We start from the raw sequence: 22,706 nt of genomic DNA on the forward strand, positions 1-22,706 counted from the left end.
TTTTTTCTCCACGGTCGCTGTTGTCGCGCTGCTGATGACGTCAGCGACGCGCTTTAATCGGGCGCGCTTTAGTGGACCGCGGTTTTGTCGTGCCACGCCTGGGAGACTGATAAAATTACTATAGTGTCTGCACAATAGCAAGGCACAAATTGTACCATCTGCTAACGTTGGAGAGTGATGATTAGAAGATGAGAGAGACCTCATGGTTGTATTGGATGCCAGTTAGAAAGAAATGGGGCTAGAATACAGAGGTCTTGTCTTACCCATCTTTTGGAGGAAATAGTCCAGAAAGATTCAGGTAGGAACTATCAAGCACCTTCATTCTGATTTATGTAAATGTTTTGACGATACGCTTTCAGAAAAAAAGATGATAGTAATAAGATTGTGAAACACCTAAACAGGGAGATGGAATGAAAGAATCAACTCAGAGCTTGGCACGTGCACAGAAAATGAAATGTACGTCGGAAGCCGAAGATATAATACATATAATACATTTGGAATACATCGGTGGAGTAGAAGTCAGGGTGGTACGTTAATGGAGAATAACTTTTAAACACAGGTTGATAAATAATGAGCATTCTATCAGGAATTTAATTGACACACTCCTTTGCCAAAAAAAATATGGTTACTAGGCCAGACCATTACCACAGTAGTGGAAATCTTGAGCAGCAAAGATTGAACACTCTGTTCAAACAGGATCGGTTTGCAGTCCAACACTAGAAAGGATTATTACCCTGCATTTGAAACTCATTTCAAATTCACAAATCCTTTGCAGTTTGTCACAAGCAATCTTCAGTGAAAGCAATCTTCATAAAATGCACAAATGGATATGAAATTGCTAATATTTGAGCTTTCAGAAATGCAGGACCCGTGTTGCAGCTTGTTTTCAGTAGGTCTAAGGATGGTACAATTATTATTATTATTATTATTATTATGTGGTTAATTTTTGGTGAGGTTCACAGCCTTTGAGACTGGTTGGTAGCTCAACAGCTCGAGCCCTAACCAAGGACCTAGGAACTGTTATGGTAACGTCGGAGGATATAAGCTGTTCCAAGTAGAGTCGTTTTTTGTAGAATCAGAATGTTCAAGTCTGATAAATTTAAAATTTCCAAATAGCGAGGTAGCTCTTTAGGTATTGCTCCAATGGCTCCAATTACAATTGGGACAACAATTTCTTTTTCCACAGTTGCTCAACTTCAATTTGCAAGTCCCGGTACTTTGTGATTTTTTCTTGCTGTTTATCTTCAATTCGTGCATCTCCAGGTATTGCAATGTCAATGAACCATACTTCTTTCTTTTCAACTCTTGTTATGTCAGGTGTGTTGTGGGCCAAGTGCCTGTCAGTCTGGATTCTGAAGTCCCACAAGATCTTGATTTTCTCATTCTCTAAAACCTTCTGAACCTCATGTTCCCAGTGGTTTTTGCTGTACTCAAATCCAAACTTTTGGCACAATTTCCAATGAATGATCTTAGCAATGCGGTCATGGCGTTGTAAGTAGTCAGTTTGTGAAATTTTGCTGCACCCACTGATCAAGTGGGTTGTTATTGTTGTTCACAACAACAGAATTGTATCACAGCGGCCAGTTGTTTAGCCAGATTTTGCATTGATTACTAGTCGGGCCCCACCCAGGGGCCTAGGACATTGTTGTTGTTGTTGTTGTTGTTGTTGTTATTATGTGTTGTTATATCAATTATACCAATAGCCCTTAGACTTATATAACACTTCATAGTGTTTTACAGTCCTTTCTAAGTGGTTTACAGAGTCAGCATTTTGCCCCCAACAATCTAGATCCTCATTTTATTGACCTCAGAAGGATGAAAGGTTGAGTCAATCCTGAGTCAGAAATAAACTGCTGGCAGTGAGCAATGAATTAGCCTGCAATATTGCATTCTAACCACTGCACCACCGTGGCTCTTATAAATAAACATTCAAAGCTCAGTCAGCTTTAGACTTTGCTTCCTTCCTAATCAGTGGTGGGATTCAAATTTTTTTTTACTACCGATTCGGTGGGCTTGGTGGGTATGGCATGGCTTGGTGAGCATGGCTTGGTGGGCGTGGCAGGGGCAGGGTACTATAAAATCTCCATTTCCTCCTGATCAGCTGGGACTCAGGATGCAGAGAATAGATGGGGGCGTGGCCAATGAGAGGTGGTATTTACCGGTTCTCCAAACTACTCAAAATTTCCACTACCTATTATCCAGAACTCATCAGAACCTGCTGAATGCCACCTCTGTTCCTAATATATATGTGTGTGTGTGTGTGTGTGTGTGTGTGTGTGTGTGTGTGTTTTATTTGTGCTGATAAATAAATAAAGGAAGACTAGTATACTAGGCAGAGATCTTAGCCATTAGTATGTAATATAGCCCAGGTTCAAATCCCAGTAAGGGTATGGCTAGCTGATGAGAGCTAAATAGCTTGAAATAGATCTATACTAGTCTCCCTTTATTTATTTATCAGCACAAATAATAATAATAATAAAAAAACACAAATATAACAAAAGCAACAGTAAAAATATTGGGTTTCTGTCGTGATGGACTCTTGTGACGAGCCGATTGACAGATGATGGAAGCAGTTAGCTTCTTCCCATAATTGGGGCTTACCAGGGGTTGTAAAAATCTAATATATATAAAATATATATATATATATATATATATATATATATATATATATATATATATATATATATATATATATATATATATATATATATATATATATATATATATATAATTTTCTTTAGAGATTTATGTACTCATGAAATCTGATTTATCTTTTGAATACTGAAGATTTTGGTGCCGCTTCTGGGGATCTATATCCCACCATTCTCTTTTATAACCTGAATTTGCAATTCAAGGATTCTGCGGCACAAAGGGAGATGGGGAAGTGATTAGTAATGGCATGAAACATTAACTGTTTGTGAGAAATATTGTGTCATTACTTAAGATGAAACTAGGAGAATTCAGAGTTTAGAAAGTATTTTGACAAAATTACTACAGTACTTAACTAATTAAAAACTGAATAATGCAAAGGGCATTTTTTGACCTCTCATTACTCCTTGTCAGGAAGTCTGGAGAAAAGGTGAGCAAAAAAACCCCAAACACCACTTAAGGCATTCTATGTTATAACCAGATGTTAATGAACTGTAAAACACTGAGGGAATATGTCAACACTATTAAACAGAGAACCTCAGTCTTTTAATTAATCAATTACCGGCTAATGTGTTAATTGAACCTTGCAGACTGAATAAAGAAATAACACTAGATAATGCAGAGAGGAAAAATGTCTGCAGAACAACTGAGATGCAAAATATTTAAACAAATTCATGCTAAGAACCGCAACAAATTTCATAGACAAATAGATGCAACTATTTTTTTAAAATACTTATTTATTATGAAAAGGATGTGTACGCAATGAGATAATATTTACTCTCAAGCTAGCAGCAAGGATAGAAGACATTGATCTGATTGATGGTGGTCTGAATCTTTGGACTTGAAGAGTGCAAACATGGAAGGTATACATTTAATTCTAAATTTAAAAAGCTGAAATGCACATCAGAAATATGAATTCATGCCATCTATCCTATTTAGTGCACCTATGAAAGTAGGAATTGATAGATGAGTAATAATTTACATGTGATATTTCAGTGAATGGTGATAGTGAAAGACCTAGAGATGAGTTTAAGAAAAAAATGTAAAGTATTCTGAATGAATATGTTAAAATGTTGTTCTTGTTGTGAATTGATGAGAGAAAAAGTCCTGAGTCATGGGGAGAGCCCTCTGCCCCTCCAGGCCTTGATGTTATTATGAATTGAGTCCACCATTGATGAAGATTTCAGTTTTGACTGCCATTTTATTATTTTAGTACATTTGAATGAAATACGTTATTTTTGTATTGATTAGAGTTTTCAGTTCTTTTTGTATACGGCTCAAAGTCACATAGCATGACATTGGGCAACTACAGAAATGCTTAAGTAAATAAATAAGAACGAGGGTTATAAATATCTGTTCGTAGGCCTATTTTGATTATGTTTTTTAAACTTAATCCCATTTAAATGTGCATGTGGCCAAGGGAGGCATCCACTTTGAAAAGCATGCTGATTAGATTGTGTTTGTGATAAAAAGCTGTGTAGAATTAATAAAGAAAACAAGGCTGATGGAAGATTCAGAATGTGGGACAGATCATTTTTCGGTGATGGCAAAAATGTTATTCCTGAGGAAAATGGAGAAAAGGTTGAAAAGAGAAAAAATGAAATACTAGAATTGTAGCAAAACTCACCTTATAAGTATTTGCATATGTATGTCTATTAATTTTAATTAATTCATTAATAATTTATTAATTATTAAAATGCTCAAATTTTAGTTAAGTAATAAATTTAGTTAAGTAATAAATTCCTCTGAATTTATTTTTAGTTTTTAAAACATAATTGGTTTAGATAAAAAAATAAGATGCTTTAATATATGTTATAGGCATGTCATTGAGAGTGCACAGATCTATATATGTGTGTGTGTGTTGCATTTTTGCTGATAAATAAATGAAAGAAGACTAGTACAGATCTATTTCAAGCTATTTAGCTCTCATCAGCTAGCCATACCCTTACTGGGATTCGAACTTGGGCTGTTTTTACATATTAGGCAGTTATATTAACATGTAAGCCACAAGCTCTCTTTCCTTATTAGCTGAGTCAAGAGAATGATTAAGTGTTTTTTCTTTTGTCAAAGCCCAAATATGGGAGGAAGCATAATGCTTCCCTATATCTCTATATAGATATCTATATCTACAGATAGATAGATAGATAGATAGATAGATAGATGGATGGATGGATGGATGGATGGATGGATGGATGGATGGATGGATGGATGGATGGATGGGTGTGTGTGTGTGTGTGTGTGTGGATGGATGGGGGCGGGGGAAGGTATTGAGGTCATATATTTAAAAAATGCTTTACATTTAAACTTTATCAAAATAGGTATTTTATTAAGAACCCCACAATAAATAGAAAGATAGATTTAATTTTTTTATTAGTTTCCTGTTGTAAATAGGATTACATTTGTAAAGTTAAAAGATACATTTACTGCACCTTTTTAAATTTTTCATGAAATATATATGAACTGATATAACTCCTTGCCTGTCTGTTGTTATTCATGTTAAATTAATTAGTCTTTCAGAAAGGTGTTCTTTTTTGATTTGGTCCAAAACATTTAATTCAATTTAATAAGAGACTGCCAATAATGCTATACAAGAGACTATATTTCTGATTCATATTGTATTTCAGTACAGGAAATAGAAGTACATAATTACTCTTTGGACATTTAAGCTACAGCAATGTCTTATAGTCAAAATACTAGGAATTAATTTCAACTTAAATTACTACATAAGCATCCATCAGACTGAAGCCTTTTTTCATGGCTCTCAGATAAATAAACGGAGATCACTTTAGAAGCATGTAACTGCTTTGCTTTATTTTATTCCAATGCACATAAATTTCCTACAGTAAAAATTAATAGTTATAAAAACTAATCATCCAGGATAGTTAAAATTACACCACCATGGAGAGAAATGTATATGGTAACTACAAGAGTACACAAGCCAAAATAACTTGTTATTTAGCTCCAAATATATGAAATAATGTAGAACTGTCTTCTCCAATCTGCAGTTATGTGGAAACTAAGGCATTCAGAATTCCCAGAAATTATGGCTTTTGAAGATTCAACTTTAAAACATTTTTCCATGTTGAATAACGATAGATGGATGACTAAAAATGAATGGAGATTGAAGAAATTTATTTGGACTGTTCTTCAGTTAAAAATGATCAATTTTTTTAGGCAGAATGTCCAAGCATGGTTACCCATCTTATTAAATCAGAACTCTAGATACGTAGCCATAGGAATGCAGTCATTAATTTTGAGATGTATAAGACACAGATAATTGAATAAGAAAATAGTCTAGCCACCTTGGCAACCTGTTCCCAGAGGCATTCTTAAGAAAGAACAACTTAGGAGGAGCAAAATCTCTGCAGTTGTCTCAAGTAATGAATCACTGAACTGAAGTAGTAGCTTTCTTAGTAAAGTACCTTCTCATAAAGGACTGGTTGATGGGGTTCTGTTGTGACTCAGCAGATGTCTGCTGTGAGTCTTTTCGGGATACAAGATTCATTATGCAGCTGGGGCTGGTTAGAAGCAAGTTTGGAGATAAAAGGACGGATGCTGCCATGCCCTAGTCGCTGGAGTCAACGTTCCTCCGTGCGTGCCTTGGTTTGTACAACATTGTTTGATCATCAGTCGTGGTTTCTGTAAGATTCACTTGGATAAGTGCTCTGTATGTCTGTAACCCTGATTCATAGAGACTTTGGGAAGAAGTGTTTTGCTTTCATTTTCTTCAAATTGAGTTGCCGTAAGAAAGATTTGTTTTCATTACGTTATCTGGTCAAAGACTTGTATTTATGTTATTTTTGGGCTCGAAGCCAGTTTGAACTGTGAACTGATAGAGAAAAGTTCCTTTTAAGTTTAATTGTCTGCCGTGTGTTAAGAGCCGTGAAGGGGGCTTCACGGCTCTTAACACTTCCATATAGGAAGTTCTTGACTTACAACCACAATTGAGCCAAAACTTCTATCGCTAAGTGAAAATTGAGTAAGTGAATTTTGCCCCATTTTACAATCTTCTTGCCACAGTTGTTAAATGAATCACTGCAGGTGTTAAGTTAGGAAAACAGTTGTTAAGTGAATCTGGCTTCCCCACTGACATTGCAAGATTGCAAAAGGGGATCACGTGACCCTGGGACATTGCAACTGTCATAAATATGAGACAGTTGCCAAGCATCTGAATTTTGATCACACGATGATCAATGGGGGATGCTGTAACAGTTGTAAGTGTGAGAAATGGTCATAAGTCACTTTTTTTCAGCACCATTGTAACTTTGAATAGTCCCTAAGCGAACGGTTGTAAGTCAAGGAATACCTGTATCATACTACTTGGTTTGCCCTTCACTTAATGTGATGCTGACTATGAAACTTTGTTTATAAAATCCTGGTTAAAAAAAAAAAATTATGTTTTGTCTTGAATCATGAGCTTAGATGTTCTGTACCATACAATGCGCCTAGTGGCTCTTCTTCTTGGGCAGGAAAGGTTAAAAGAAGCTTTGAGCATTCCTAAGCAAGAAATAATTTCGATATGTTCCTGAATCACAGAGTATTTGGGTATTGGTTGATTTCTGCTTTGTACCTCTATCCTGTCTTCTGGACTGAGCTACCAAACCATTCGGATTCTCAGCAGGTTTCAAGAGAGTATAAAAAAACGGCAATAATAGTAATGTGTAGAATAAGAACATCATGGTGCTGAAGAATTACACCTTAAAACTCCTTAGTTTAGTTTTGCTCTCCTATGGAAAAGGTGCAGTCTAACTTTTAGATGCAGGCTATTTCAAAGAAGAGATCCAAAAGTGACAATATAAAACCTACTTGCCTTAGTTCCTCCTTGTCTTATGAAAATGGGGCATTTCCAATATCATCTTCTATAGGGAGTCCTTGGACAAGTTGACGCTAACTGGAATAGATAATCCTTCAAGTATCTTGATGCTAAATAATCTACATTTCTGGTTCATCTGTTAGTCCTTACCAGTGGCTTCTCCCACAGGTCTTAATAAGTCAATTCTTCTCCAGCAACTGCCCATAACTACTCTGATTCTTTTGGCTAAGGGGAAGGGACAAAATTTTCTTTGACAAAACATTGTGGATAACATTTTTCTGTTTCGCCCTTACAAATGGCTTTTACTTTATTTTATTTTTTTTGACCATATTTTGACACTCTGCTCATCTATCTTTATTTTCTCACATTATGAGTTGCAAGATTTTGTTTTATTTCTGATATTTATATTAGATTATTTATATTATTTAGGTTCAGCCCCCTCCCCTCCAAAGTACAAATCTTAATCTAGTAGAAAATTGAAAATGTAAAAATGGCACCTTTCTTTCAGAGCTGAGGTGGCGCGGTGGTTAAATGCAGCATTGCAGGCTACTTCAGATGACTGCTAGATCAGCAGTTCAGCTGTTCAAATCTCACCGGCTCAAGGTTGACTCAGCCTTCCATCATTCCAAGGTGGGTAAAATGAGGACCCGGATTGTTGTTGGGGGCAATATGCTGACTCTGTAAACCGCTTAGAGAGGGCTGAAAGCCCTATGAAGCGGTATATAAGTCTACTGCTATTGCTATTGCTATTACCTTTCTTCCTCAGCAGAGCAAATCTCAACAGTCATTCATCATAATACTGCTTGCTAAAAGAATAACATTTATGTGAATGGCATTTAAAGAAATGTTCTAACGAATATATCTTTTTGGCAAGACATGGTTATGCTTATGGCCTGCAGTCCTGTCTATATTTGTGTCAAATTTGAAATCTGAAAAGCCAGTGTGGTATAGTAGTTATGATGTTGGACTAGAAGTAGGGATGCCTAAATCCTGATCCACTTCAACGCATGATTGTTCTGTGAAGTGTCTCCCAGAACAAATAAACCCTCACATGATTATTTATGTGAGCAAAAATAGGATAGGAGCAACGAAGGTGATTAAGGCATTGAAGGCTAAAACATATGAAGAACGGTTGCTGGAATTGGGTATGTCTAGTTTAATGAAAAGAAAGACGAGGGGTGACATAATAGCAGTGTCCCAATATCTCAGGGGTTGCCACAAAGAAGAGGGAGTCAAGCTATTCTCCAAAGCACCTGAGGGTAGAACAAGAAACAATGGACGGAAACTAATCAAGGAGAGATCCAACGTAGAAATAAGGAGAAATTTCCTGACAGAACTATTAATTTGTGGAATGACTTGCCGCTAAAAGTTGTGTGCTGTCTAACACTAGAGGTTTTTAGACAACCATTTGTCTGAAATGGTATAGGGTTTCCTGCTTCAGCAAGTGGTTAGATTAGAAGACCGCCAAGGTCCCTTCCAACTCTGTCATTCTGTTATTTTGTTATTCTATTCTGTATGAACCGAAACGTATAAACACATAAATAATGAAGATTCAAAGCTTCATAAGATCCATAATTAGCTTCACTTTGACATATCTTTTCTTCTTTGTGGATTCTCTTTTACATTACAAAGATTTCCCATCACTCTTTGCTAGCTCAGTATGGACAATAGTGTTCTTTATTCCTCTTTTTCTTTTTTATTGGTACAACTGAGGGTTTGGTTTCTCTTTTGTTAAAGAAAAATCAAGAGGCAAATGGTACGATATGTTAAATGTGTGTTTACATTTAATGCAACTGGTTTTAACAGCCACATGATAGCTTGATCAGTATTCTGGCATATGGAAAGAATATTTTAAAACTGTATTTTACTCCTTAAGTTTCAATTTCTCCCAGGGAATAACATTGCTACTGATGCCTCTGGCAGCTTCCCATCCTTCTCCCAGTCTGGAAAAAACAGAACACATCTGAAGAATCATTTATTTGGCTTAGTTTTTACTGAGAACATGCCAAAATTAGAAGAAATAGTTGTGAGAGCAAAGCCTCACACCTGTCTTAATAGCAGTAGGGAGTAATTAGGTTGGTTTGCATTTTAATCTGAACATATGTAAACAGCAGCTTACATTTCTCGAATTTATATGGCTGGAAAGCAAAAAAATAAAATAAAAATCTAGCTGTGGTTCTCCATTGATTCTCCACTAGTAATTTGGCAGCACTATAAACCACAAATGTCCAATGTTCTCTCATTCAGAATAAAAACTCAACAGCACCATGACAACTCTTCCTTTTAAGATTCAATTAAAACACATTATTTGGAAAAGGCTGTTTATCTAATAGGATCAACTAATGTACTAGAATCTGGCTCAGAATATAGCAATAGCAATAGCAGTTAGACTTATATACCGCTTCACAGGGCTTTCAGCCCTCTCTAAGTGGTTTACAGAGTCAGCATATTGCCCCCAACAACAATCCGGGTCCTCATTTTACCCACCTCGGAAGGATGGAAGGCTGAGTCAACCCTGAGCCGGTGAGATTTGAACAGCCGAACTGCTGAACTGCAGCCAGCTGAAGTAGCCTGTAGTGCTGCATTTAACCACTGCGCCACCTCGGCTCTCATATAAAACATACAGTGCTCCTGAAGAGTTAAAAATCTGACATCGAAATTTTCTGATATTTCCTATTTTCAAGTTTTCACATACATTTATCATTGTCAATGACCTGCAGAGAAACTCATAGGAATAGCAATAATAACGGAACATTTCTACCTCAGCAAAAATTTAGAGCCCTTTTTTTTTTTTTTACTCAGGAGATCAACTATTTCTTTTCTTACATCTTATTTTAAGTGTGAATTTTAATGATCCCTCCTATTAAATTTGCACCGATAGAACTTCCCTTTCCATTAAAATGCAGCAACTGAGCTAAGTAATCAGAAATATCCTTTTGATTCTGTTTTTAGTGTAAGGTTGAACTTCAAAACCAAACTGGCATTTTTCTATATCCTTTGCTTTATTCATTACTTCAGGCTTTCTCCGGTATAAGAAGAGTTACTGTGAATTTGGAATCCTAAAATTCAATACATAGTTTTTAAAAAGATGTAAAGCAGAAAATATTTAGTTGTACAGTATTTTGTTATTTATCGGTTGTTTCCCCATTTTTATAATGGCTCCACATAAGAGGTAGAAATGATAGAATCAGAAAAATTATCAAAACATTTTAGTTGATCGAAATCTGGCCCATATGATTTGGGAGCTTCAGAAACACCTAAAATGCTTGGATTTTTAAAAAGGAACTATATTTAAAGCAAAACCAACAATTTATTTTTGATCAGAAATTTAAATATATGATCAACATTAATATTACTAGTTATTTATTATCTGTATAACAAGATTTTTACAATAAATATCCAGTTTTGGAAAATCAATAAAAGTTAAAGAAGCATTTCTTATGATTTAAAACAACATTAATCAGCCTGAAAATGTTCTCAGTCTACTGTATATCCCAAACAATGTTTAAAAAATAATGCCCGTTAGATTTTCTGTGATGGAGGTGTAAGAAATTTGATGAATAAATATGATTTATTCATTTTTCTTATGCTCCACATACTGCATTAGGAGCTCAAATTATATTAAATTATCATACAACCAAATGAAAATTGTTGCTGTAGTTAATGCGGGAAAACCTGGGAGGAGTATTACATACATGGCCTTAAAATCTTAAAGGGAACTTAACATACAGCATGGTAAAAAGGTATACAGATGGGGTGTGTGTGTGTGTGTGTGTGTGTGTGTGTGTGTATGTATATATGTATATATGTGTGTGTGTGTGTGTGTATATATATATATATATATATATATATATATATATATATATATATATATATATATATATATATATATATATATATATATATATATATATATATATATATATATATATATATATATATTATAATATTAAATATGTAATATAGCCCAGGTTCAAATCCCAGTAAGGGTATGGCTAGCTGATAAGAGCCAAATAGCTTGAAATCGATCTATACTAGTCTCCCTTTATTTATTTATCAGCACAAATACAACAAAACATATGTTTTTTATTTGTGCTGATAAATAAATAAAGGGAGACTAGTATAGATCTATATCAAACTATTTAGCTCTCATCAGCAAGCCATACCCTTACTGGGATTTGAACCTGGGCTATATTACATATTAGGCAAACATCTTAGCCATTAGGCCACAGGCTCTTATCTGTTATCAGCGAAGCCAGGGTGAAAGGTATCTATTAGATTTTTACAACCCCTGGTAAATTATGGGAGGAAGCTAACTGCTTCCATCATCTGTCAATCGGCTCGTCACAAGAGTCCATCATAACAGAAACCAATATATATGTGCATGATATAAAGAAATCAGATACTGCACTGAATATTCACCTTATAATCATACTACTATTTGTCCAACAAATAAAATGTCTTTATAGTCATAGATAAAGGGCCACCATCAGTGAGCTATTGGACACCACTACTGGGTCTGTTGTGTGGATGCTTGGGTGGTTTAGGGGTGGGGAATTTTTTTGGTGGGTGGGGGTGTATTTGGGGATTGTTATGTGTGTTGGGTCTGGTCTATGGATGTTGTGTGAATTTTGTTGTATGTATATAATTTGCATATACGTACAATGAGAATAAAGTAAATAAGTAAGATATATAATGATAAAATTGTTCTATGAAAAGGTACAAAGTTATTTTTCAGGCAATATCCAATGCTCTGTATGTAGCTTATCTCTACATTCAGAAGTGATTCTGTTTTCAGTACACCAAATAATTCATTATATTTGTTTAGATTTAGCTTGTTATCTACCTCATTTTGTATTTATTATGTACAATAATGGATCTGGAAAAGTGTATAAACTTTTTTAAAATAGAAAAGTAGTTCCAAACCCCTAATTTATAAGGAATTCTGTCTTCATTGACCCTAATGGAACAACAACAGCAGGTGTTTCTTCCATATTTTATTTCAGGCAGTTCTTAATTATGTTAATTCAGAGATATTGCAACTAGGGTAAGAGCTAGATTGAGCTACAAAAACACACTTCTCATCAATCATCTTTTCCAACCTTTCAACTGGTAGCAACATTAAGTAGCATCTTCTGGGTAAGATACAGGAGTTCAGATTTTGAATGGGTAAGCAAGAATAATTATACCTTAAAGCGTAGGCATCATATTTTAGAAAAAATTTATTATATCAATAAGTACAACAAGTTAAAAAATACTGGATCTGACTAGAAGTATTAACAGCATACTTTGGGATTAAAAAAGAAAGCAGTAATTAAAAAGCCCTTTATTTATCAAAACTCAAAGAACAGAAGCTGACTCTATATTTAAGTGAAAATAAAACATACGAAGAACAGTTGCAGGAATTGGGTATGAAGAACTAGGGGAAACATGATAACAATGTTCTGATAACTGAGGGGCGGCCACAAAGAACAGGGTGTCAAACTATTTTCCAAAGCACCTGAAGGAAAGACAGGAAACAATGGATGGAAACTAATCAAGGAGAGAAGTAACCTAACACTAGGGAGAAATTTTCTAATGGTGAGAACAATTACCAGTAGAATGGCTTGCTTCAGAAGTACTGGGTGCCCCATCATTGGAGGCTTTCAAGAAGGGACTGGACAGCCATTTGTTTGAAATGGTATAAGTTCTCCTGCTCATGCAAATGGTTGGACTAGATGACTTCTAAGGTCCCTTCACCTACATGGGGCTGCCCTTGAAGAGCATCCGGCGACTCCAGCTAGTCCAGAACGCAGCCGCGCGAGTGATTGTGGGTGCACCTCGGTTCACCCACATAACACCTATCCTCCGCGAGCTGCGCTGGCTACCTGTTGATCTCCGGGTGCGCTTCAAGGTGCTACTTATCACTCATAAAGCCCTTCATGCTAGTGGGTCTGCGTACTTGAGAGACCGCCTCCTGCCAATTACCTCCCTGCGACCAATAAGATCACATAGATTAGGCCTCCTCCGAGTTCCATCTGCCAGTCAATGCCGACTGGCAACTACACGGAGGAGAGCCTTTTCAGTAGTAGCTCCGACCCTTTGGAACGATCTCCCCGTGGAGATTCGTACCCTCACCACCGTCCAGACCTTCCGCACAGCCCTTAAGACCTGGCTAGCCCGTCAGGCCTGGGGACAAAGATAACTGTCCCCACCCGAATGATGAATGAATGTTGCTTACTATTTTACTTCTATGTATTGTTGTGTCTATTGTCTGTATACCCCCCCCCCTTTATTTTATGTAAGCCGCCCTGAGTCCCCTCAGGGAAAAGGGCGGCCTATAAGCATCAATAAATACCAAATACCAAATACCTTCCAACTGTGTTATTCTATGAATAATTATACTTCAAAGAGTGGGCAGCATGTAGTAGAAATAATTTATTATATCAATACATACAATAAGTTAAAAATATTGGATCTAACTGGAAGTATTAATAGGATACATTGGGATTAAAAAAGCAGTAATTAAAAAATCCCTTCATTTACAAAAACTTAAAGAATTATTATAGAAGCTGCTTCTGTATTTAAGGGAGTGTAGCAATTTTGAGCCCAGCTCTCATTTTCAAATTCCTTCTAACGCTTCTTCTGCAGTTTTGGAAATTTCTGTTAAATAATAAGCAATAAGCAAAGCTTCCATTCTCAGATAGCTGAAAATCTGTATGCATTGCATACTAAGTGATCTTTCTGCATGCAGATAAGACTCTAGGGTACATGTTTGAATGGATAGTAGGCTTTATAAGTGTACCTTCTAAAAATATTGAAAACAAAATGGGTTGTTCAGCATAATTCCTACCTTCACTTTGATCACGGAAGAAAACATTCTAGCGTCTTCCGAGACACCTCCTATATAAATTTTTTTCGTGAAGATGGGAGCATGATCGTTTTCATCCTGAACCTCAATGAATATCTTTGCAGTATTGCCTAAAAGTAAAAACAAGGGGTTAGCAAAATTAAAATACACTGAATGCCTTAAGTCATAATAAGCATGTCTCTTCTACATTCTGTTAGAAAAGCCGTAAAGGAAATTGCTGCATATTTACATTTTTAGGAACCATAAATAATTAGTTCACGCTTTTGTTCTAAAGTTCCTGAAGAAACTAAGTTTACATTTTGCTGCATATTTACATTTTTAGGAACCATAAATAATTAGTTCACGCTTTTGTTCTAAAGTTCCTGAAGAAACTAAGTTTACATTTTGCTGCATATTTACATTTTTAGGAACCATAAATTATTACTTCATGCTTTTGTTCTAAAGTTTCAGAAGAAACTAAGTTTATATTTTTCTGTCTCAGTGGAAATTAAACAGAATTGCTTTCTCAAAAAAAAAAAAAATCAACAGAAGAAAGAGTTTGAAAACTCTACAATGAAGGACAAAGTCAAACTTGACTGTCCTTGATAATATAGAAATATTGAATATGAATATGACAAGAGTTTTATTTTTTTCCTTAAGACTTAAAATGTTTCTTTGTTTTCAGTTATTTTTTCTTTTTCATTCTTCAGGTAATTCGAAATACAGGTCCCAGAAAATAGTTCATAGCATTAAATTCTTGGTCCTAAAAGCTTAAAGAGATGCTATTTTTTAGCATATTTCAGGGTTGCTTTTCACCATTATTAATAGGTATTCTGTGCAAGATTTGTTTGACAAGCTTTGCTTGTCACCTCCAATTCTATTACGTTATCCTGGGATATTGGTTATATACGTTTTGAATGGCATACAAGTAAGGTGTCAGATCCTCTCCATCAGATAATTAGGAAAGAAGACCACGAGACTCCATGAGTAGAAATCAAGTGTACTTTTACTAATTATAAATGATTAAAGGCATAGCGAAGCGAAGTCTGATTATTTAGGCGCGAAAGCGATTGATATATAGAATAGCCCATTCCCCACCCCTGGGCATCACAGTTACAGTCCAATCATAAGTCTCCCAAGTGTCAGGTGTGAGATAACTTCAAAAGGCATCACGAAGATGGAATGTCGGTGCCGTTAGTCCTGGCGGGAATCTCCTACGCACGCGTAGTCCGACAGGCAGCTGAACTCCAGAACCTTCCTCCAGCACAATGAGTAACCCCTCCCAAATACCATGCCCTCCCTCCCCGTTTCATGGCAGCAACAGCAAAGCAGAGGCTGACATAAGGTATAAGTTATATATTGTCTAGAATCACTGCCTTATAGATAAATATGGTCACAGGAAAAAGGACTGCCACACCACCTTATGGATCATGCAGTTTGACTGACTGTGCACAGAGTCATAGCATAGTCATGTTATATGAACAACTGAAAATTTGTGAATCAGCAAGAGTTATTTTAATAGTAGCAACACAGAAAAAGAGCTTAGAGGATTGGATGCCAAAGCAAGACATAGAGTTAGTCTCCTCCCCCCGCCCCTCGCCGGTGCCATCATTCTGCTGAACACTTAATTCCTATAACACCCTCTCACTTCTCATCGTTTCTCATCTTCTCACCTTTCCTACATCTTCTCCCATTGATTTCTTAGAATTTATCAATTGTTGTTTGTAACTTATAATTAATGATTGATTACAAAAGGCAGGAAACCCTACACCACTTCAGACAAATGGTTATCCAACATCTTAAAAACTTCCAGTGTTGGAACATTCAAATTACAAATTCTTTTTTGCTTCTCATCCAAGAAGCTTCTTCAATTGTGATTGACGTTCTGACTCAGAACTGAAAAAGCTTCTTGGATGAGAAGCGAAACCTCTTCAAGGAAAAACAAAGTCCAGTTGCCTTTTGAAAAAGCACCTTGAGACTATTAACTGGCAAATACTATTCTACCCTTTTGAATCATTGAATCCATGACTGGGATCCTTTCCCACGTCTTCTGACTCAATCCAATTCTTGAAATATTATTTTATGTTTTCTTGAAATATTAGAGTTCTATTGTCAAAGAAGTTATGACAAAGACGACTGAAAATAATTAATATTTTCGGTGTTACCATAAATTTCATAAAACTAGATTTTCACAATTCAGTAACGTGCGATGAGCTTTTGTGTATACTGATGTGCCATATAAAATGATTGCTTCAATGTAATTTTTCCCTGTTATTAGACTTGTCATCAGTCTTGTTTGACATCAATATAGTTATAAGCAAACACAATGGGGTGTTATTTCCACAGCTGCTAGAAACAAAGGAATAAGTGATATGTTGCTGTTACTTGGCAACTATATTGTGAAGAGCAGTTCAAGAATTTTGAATATTGGATCATATAAACCACAGTAATGAAAATAGCTCTGATTTCTGATATCAAACACTTAAAATATTTCTTCCTCTTGGATATGGATTGTATGGATACATTCAAATATCTATCAAATTAAACTTCACTGACATTTAATTAACAATCTTCATTTTGCCTCATCACTTCATTCCTATACAGGTGAAACTCGAAAAATTAGAATATCGTGCAAAAGTTCATTTATTTCAGTAATGCAACTTAAAAAGTGAAACTAATATATGCGATAGACTCATTACATGCAAAGCAAGATAGTTCAAGCCGTGATTTCTCATAATTGTGATGATTACATCTTATGAAAACCCCAAATCCACAATCTCAGAAAATTGAAATATTACATGCAATCAATAAAACAAGGATTGTACATAGAACAATATCGGACCTCTGAAAGTGTAAACGTATACTTGGTTTGGGCCCCTTTTGCAGCAATTATTGCATCAATGCGGCGTGGCATGGAAGGTATCAGCCTGTGGCACTGCTGAGGTGTTATGGAAGACCAGGATGCTTCAATAGCGGCCTTCTGCTCTTCTGCATTGTTCGGTCTCATGTCTCTCATCTTTCTCTTGGCAATGCCCCATAGATTCTCTATGGGGTTCAGTTCAGGCGAGTTTGCTGGCCAATCAAGCACAGTAATCCCACGGTCATTGAACCAGGTTTTGGTGCTTTTGGCAGTGTGGGCAGGTGCCAAGTCCTGCTGGAAAATGAAGTCAGCATCCCCATAAAGCTCGTCTGCGGAAGGAAGCATGAAGTGGTCCAAAATCTTCTGGTAGATGGCTGCGTTGACCCTGGACTTAATGAAGCACAGTGGATCAATACCAACAGATGACATGGCTCCCCAAATCAACACAGACTGTGGAAACTTCACACTGGACTTCAAGCATCTTGCAGTGTGTGCCTCTCCATTCTTCCTCCATACTCTGGGTCCTTGGTTTCCAAATGAGATGCAAAAGTTGCTCTCATCGGAAAAGAGGACTTTGGACCACTGAGCAACAGATCAGGTCTGTTTTTCTTTAGCCCAGGTAAGACGCTTCTGACATTTGTTGTTCAGGAACGGCTTGACAAGAGGAATATGACATGTATGTGGCGGCTCTTGATGCACTGACTCCAGCCTCAGTCCACTCCCTGTGAAAATCCCAAACACTTTTGAATGGACTTCTCCTGACCATCCTCTCCAGGCTGCGGTCATCCTGCTGCTTGTGCACCCTTTTCTTCCATACTTTTCCCTTCCATGTAACTTTCTATTAATATGCTTTGATACAGCACTTTGGGAACATCCAACTTCTTTTGCAATTACCTTTTGAGGCTTTCCCTCCTTATGGAGGATGTAAATGATGGTTTTCTGCACAACTGTCAGGTCAGCAGTCTTTCCCATGATTGTGATTCCTACTGAACCAGACTGAGAAACCATTTAAAGGCTCAGGAACTTAATTAGCTGATTAGCATAAGGAGCCGAGGTAGCACAGTGGTTAAATGCAGCACTGCAGGCTACTTCAGCTGACTGCAGTTCTGCAGTTCAGCTGTTCAAATCTCACCGGCTCAGGGTTGACTCAGCCTTCCATCCTTCCGAGGTGGGTAAAATGAGGACCCGGATTGTTGTTGGGGGCAATAGGCTGACTCTGTAAACCGCTTAGAGAGGGCTGAAAGCTCTATGAAGCGGTATATAAGTCTAACTGCTATTGCTATTGCTACTTTGAGCCTAGAATATTGCACTTTTTCACAATATTCTAATTTTCTGAGATTGTGGCTTTGGGGTTTTCATAAGCTGTAAGCCATAATCATCACAATTATGACAAATCACGGCTTGAACTATCTTGCTTTCCATGTAATGAGTCTATCTCATATATTAGTTTCACCTTTTAAGTTGCATTACTGAAATAAATGAGCTTTTGAACAATATTCTAATTTTTCAAGTTTCACCTGTATATGGCATATATTTTACTGGGTTTTTTTTTTGCAATTTTTTTTTAATTTTTAAACATAAAAAACAACTTTAAAAAATTCTCATCCATTACATACAGCATGTTGTTTGGTTACAATTGTTTTTGCATCCATATTCTCAATTACATATTACTTGAGAGACTGCCTCCTGCCAATCACCTCCTCTCGACCCATTAGATCTCACAGATTAGGCCTCCTCCGAGTGCCATCTGCCAGCCAGTGCCGGCTGGCAACTACGCGGAGGAGACCCTTTTCAGTAGCAGCTCCGACCCTCTGGAACGATCTCCCCGTGGAGATTCGTACCCTCACCACCCTTCAAACCTTCTGCACAGCCCTCAAGATCTGGCTATCCCGTCAGGCCTGGGGGTAAAGAGTATAATCCGCCCCCACCCGAATGTTGAATGAATGTTGCTCGATTTTAATTATACATTGTGTTATATGTCATTGTATGTTTCCCCTCCCATACAAGTTGTTAGCCGCCCTGAGTCCCCTCAGGGAAAAGGGCGGCCTATAAATAAACTTAACTACAACTACAACTACTACTACATATACAATCACAGATTTTCCGTTTAATATAACTAGATACCTCACTTTCATTGTGCAACATATATTCAATTACAATTAATATTTCTTTCTTTTCAATAAACCTAATTCCCTTACATTCTTGATTGTCTATTTAATAACAATATACCTTTATATAATCACTTATCCCATTCTGAACATTTTTACAGTATAAAAGAATTTACCAACTGCTTATATTTATATATCACTATTTTCATTTATGTATAATTCTACTGGGTTTTTTCATATCCATGTTATTCTGTATTTAATTCTGCCTTCTAACAATGTTCTAAAGAGTAACTGACTATAATAAAACATCTGCATGCCATTTATATATAGATTTGCTCTCCAGTGCATGGTAAAATCCAATATCTTGTTCTTTTGGGTACATAGGGAAAAGTGCCTCTTTGTTTGTATTTTAAATTTTCTAGTATTTTTAACTGTTTTTTTGTGAGCCGCCCAGAGTCTTCCGGGATTGGGCAGCATATAAATCCATTAAAATTCAATTCAAATTCAAATTGCATTCAGTTCTGCACACCTCAATTTAAAACAAAACATTGATAAGTCCAGAAAAAGGTTACCAAGATGATGAAAGAACTAGAAACCAAGTTCTAGAAACAGTTAAATTTAAGTAGGTTTTGTATCCAGTAGAGAAGGATGAGGGGCAACACGAGAGCTGTTTTCAATTTCCCCAAAACACTCACGTTGTGTGTGATTCAGATTTATTCTCCTTTGTTCCAGATAGTGAAATTAGAACTAATGGATTTAAACTTCAAAGATATAGTTCAGACATTAGGAAAAACATGCCAATCAGTGAAACAGTTTACTTATTGAGTGGCTTCTTCCCCTCCACTCGATATTTTCAAACAGAGGCTGGAGAATCATCTTTTGGGTGGGATATAGTGAATCTTGCATGCAATGTGCAGAAGATTGCACTGATGATCTCTTAGGTCCCCTTCCAACTCTATGATTCTACAATCTGAGAGATTTTCTACAGTGCCCAACAGAAAAATATATGGTTCACTTTGAAATGTTTGGTATTCAAGCAATGTATTATTAATGATAATAATTTTCATTTTACACCATGCTTTTAGCACATGTATTATACATGCATATATTCTCCCCTCCTAAAACTCAAGCTAGGCACACTATAATTATCATATTATGTTGCAGTGAAACAGAGGAACAATTTTTTAAAGCTATGATATTTAAACGTGAGCGGATTTCCCAACTTAAAAAATAAAATAAAATCACAATGCTACATCTGGTTTGACCTTGCTTTGCTACATGTTGGTTGCCTTTAAAAATTGCCTAACAAATATAGCTTTGGATATTCCATTGGCCTCTTGTCATAATCTCCTCTTTTTAAAATGTATTTTATCTCCCTCAGCTTTGTGACCTTCTCCTTGACTTGCAACATTTCTTTGAGACTATTTACTCTATTTTATTTTAATTAATTTTTGTCCAGTCACCCTAACCCTAAACCAAAACTTTCTAAAGAAGAAATATAATTCTAGTTAAACGTGTGTAATCAAATCAAATCTAAAACTAGGCAGGAATAAGCCTGTTGTCCAAACCTAAAACAATATGAACTAATACAGGATTGGAATGTATTTAAATATTATTTAAAAGCCTGGGAGGTCTTCATCTAGGGCCAACATATGGGTACGAGTCAGTGGTGGGATTCAAAAATTGTTTACTACCGGTTCTCTGGATGTGGCTTAGTGGGTGTGGCATGGCTTGGTGGGTGTGACAGGGGATGTCAAGGCAGCCTCCCTCAGTAACCAAGAAAGAAACCACTCAACTCCATTTTGCAGAATTAAGAGTACTTTTACTGGTTATGAGTAGATAGCAGCTAAGCAAAGCAAGATCTGAGGCAAAAGCACGCGTAATCATAGATATCAATATGTGACCCAACTCCCTCCCCCTGGTAACCCCATCCCATGGTCCAATCCACCCCATCCCATGGTCCAATCCACACACTCCTCAGGTGTCATGTGGGTTTCATCTTCAAAAAGCATCATCAGGTTGGTATGCTGGACAGTTGGCCTTGGCGGCAAATCCACTATCTGCAGCATGCGCAGTAGATGGTGAGAACAAACTCCCTTTTTACAATCATTCCTGTACTGAAAACTTCCCCTCCCAAATACCACGCCTCCCCCTCCCCATTTCAATGGCAGCCGAAAGCAAGTAGCAATAGCAATAGCTGTTAGACTTACATACCGCTTCATAGGGCTTTCAGCCCTCTCTAAGCGGTTTACAGAGTCAGCATATTGCCCCCAACAACAATCTGGGTCCTCATTTTACCCACCTCGGAAGGATGGAAGGCTGAGTCAACCCTGAGCCGGTGAGATTTGAACCGCTGAACTGCAGATAACAGTCAGCTGAAGTGGCCTACAGTACTGCACTCTAACCACTGCGCCACCTCGGCTCAAAGTAGCGAAGCAAAGGCTGACAGGGGAAGGATATTGTAAAATCTGCATTCCCACCTCACTCCAGGGGAAGGTTATTGCAAAATCCCCATTTCCTCCCGATCAGCTGGGACTCAGGAGGCAGTTGGGGGCCAGTCAGAGGTGGCATTTACCGGTTCTCCGAACTACTCAAAATTTCTGCTACTGTTTCTTCAGAATTGATCAGAACCTGCTGAATACCACCTCTGCAGTAGATCAGATCTCATTAGGGAGTATTTTTTGGGGAAAATATTTACTGTCACTACAGTAAATCTTTCCCTCTCTTGCTCAAAACCACCTCATTTACTTTGGTGGAAGGACCTTGGGAAGGATCTCATTTTAAGATCTTAAGGTCTAGGTAGGAGCATACAGGAGAAGATGCTCCTTTAAGTAATCTGCTCTGAAGCCAACAGACCAGCAGCTAGACTGGATGGCAATTTATCAGCATAATATAAGAAGTCCTAATGGTGCAGTGGTTAGAATGCAGTATTGCTAGCAAACTCTATAATGGCCCACAGAATGCAGTATTGCTAGCAAACTCTATAATGGCCCACAGCCTTAAGGCTGAGTCAGTCTTCCATCCTTCTGAGGTCAGTAAAATGAGGACCCAGTTATGCAGCCATTGTAAACCACTCAGAGAGTGCTGTAAACCACTAAGGGGTGGTGTTCTGTCCCCCCTTCTCCGCTCGTTAAACAGACAACAGGCAAACAACTTAAAAGGAACTCTCTGTATCAGTTCTCGGCTCAGAATGGCTGCGAGCCCCAAAATAAACATAAATAAAGTCTCTGACTCGATAACAGAATACAAAACAAATCTCTCTTACGGCAATGCACTTCTCCAATCCTTGAATCAGGGTTACAGAAAACCAAGCACTTTTCCAAGTGTATCTTACATAAACCACGACTGATGATCAATCAATGTTGAACGAACCAAGGAACGTTGACTCCTGCAACCAGGGCATGGCACCATCCGTCCTTTTATCACCCAAAGACCCACTAAGGAGCC

At 37.1% G+C, this 22,706-nt stretch overlaps 1 protein-coding gene across 1 annotated transcript in view; it reads right to left on the reverse strand.

Moving 5' to 3' along the window:
• The window catches only part of PCDH15 (protocadherin related 15), an 810,754-nt gene that overhangs the window by 74,045 nt on the left and 714,003 nt on the right, over window positions 1-22,706 (reverse strand). The window contains exon 30 of the mRNA XM_087701782.1: window positions 14,295-14,422. Within this exon, the coding sequence (XP_087557908.1) occupies window positions 14,295-14,422 (128 nt within the window). The remainder of the gene's footprint in view (window positions 1-14,294; window positions 14,423-22,706) is intronic.

The sequence above is a fragment of the Thamnophis sirtalis genome, unplaced genomic scaffold (genome assembly GCF_051295495.1).
Source record: "Thamnophis sirtalis isolate CommonGarterSnake01/CBP01778 unplaced genomic scaffold, rThaSir2_p1.2 scaffold_15, whole genome shotgun sequence".
NCBI classification, from domain to species: domain Eukaryota; kingdom Metazoa; phylum Chordata; class Lepidosauria; order Squamata; family Natricidae; genus Thamnophis; species Thamnophis sirtalis.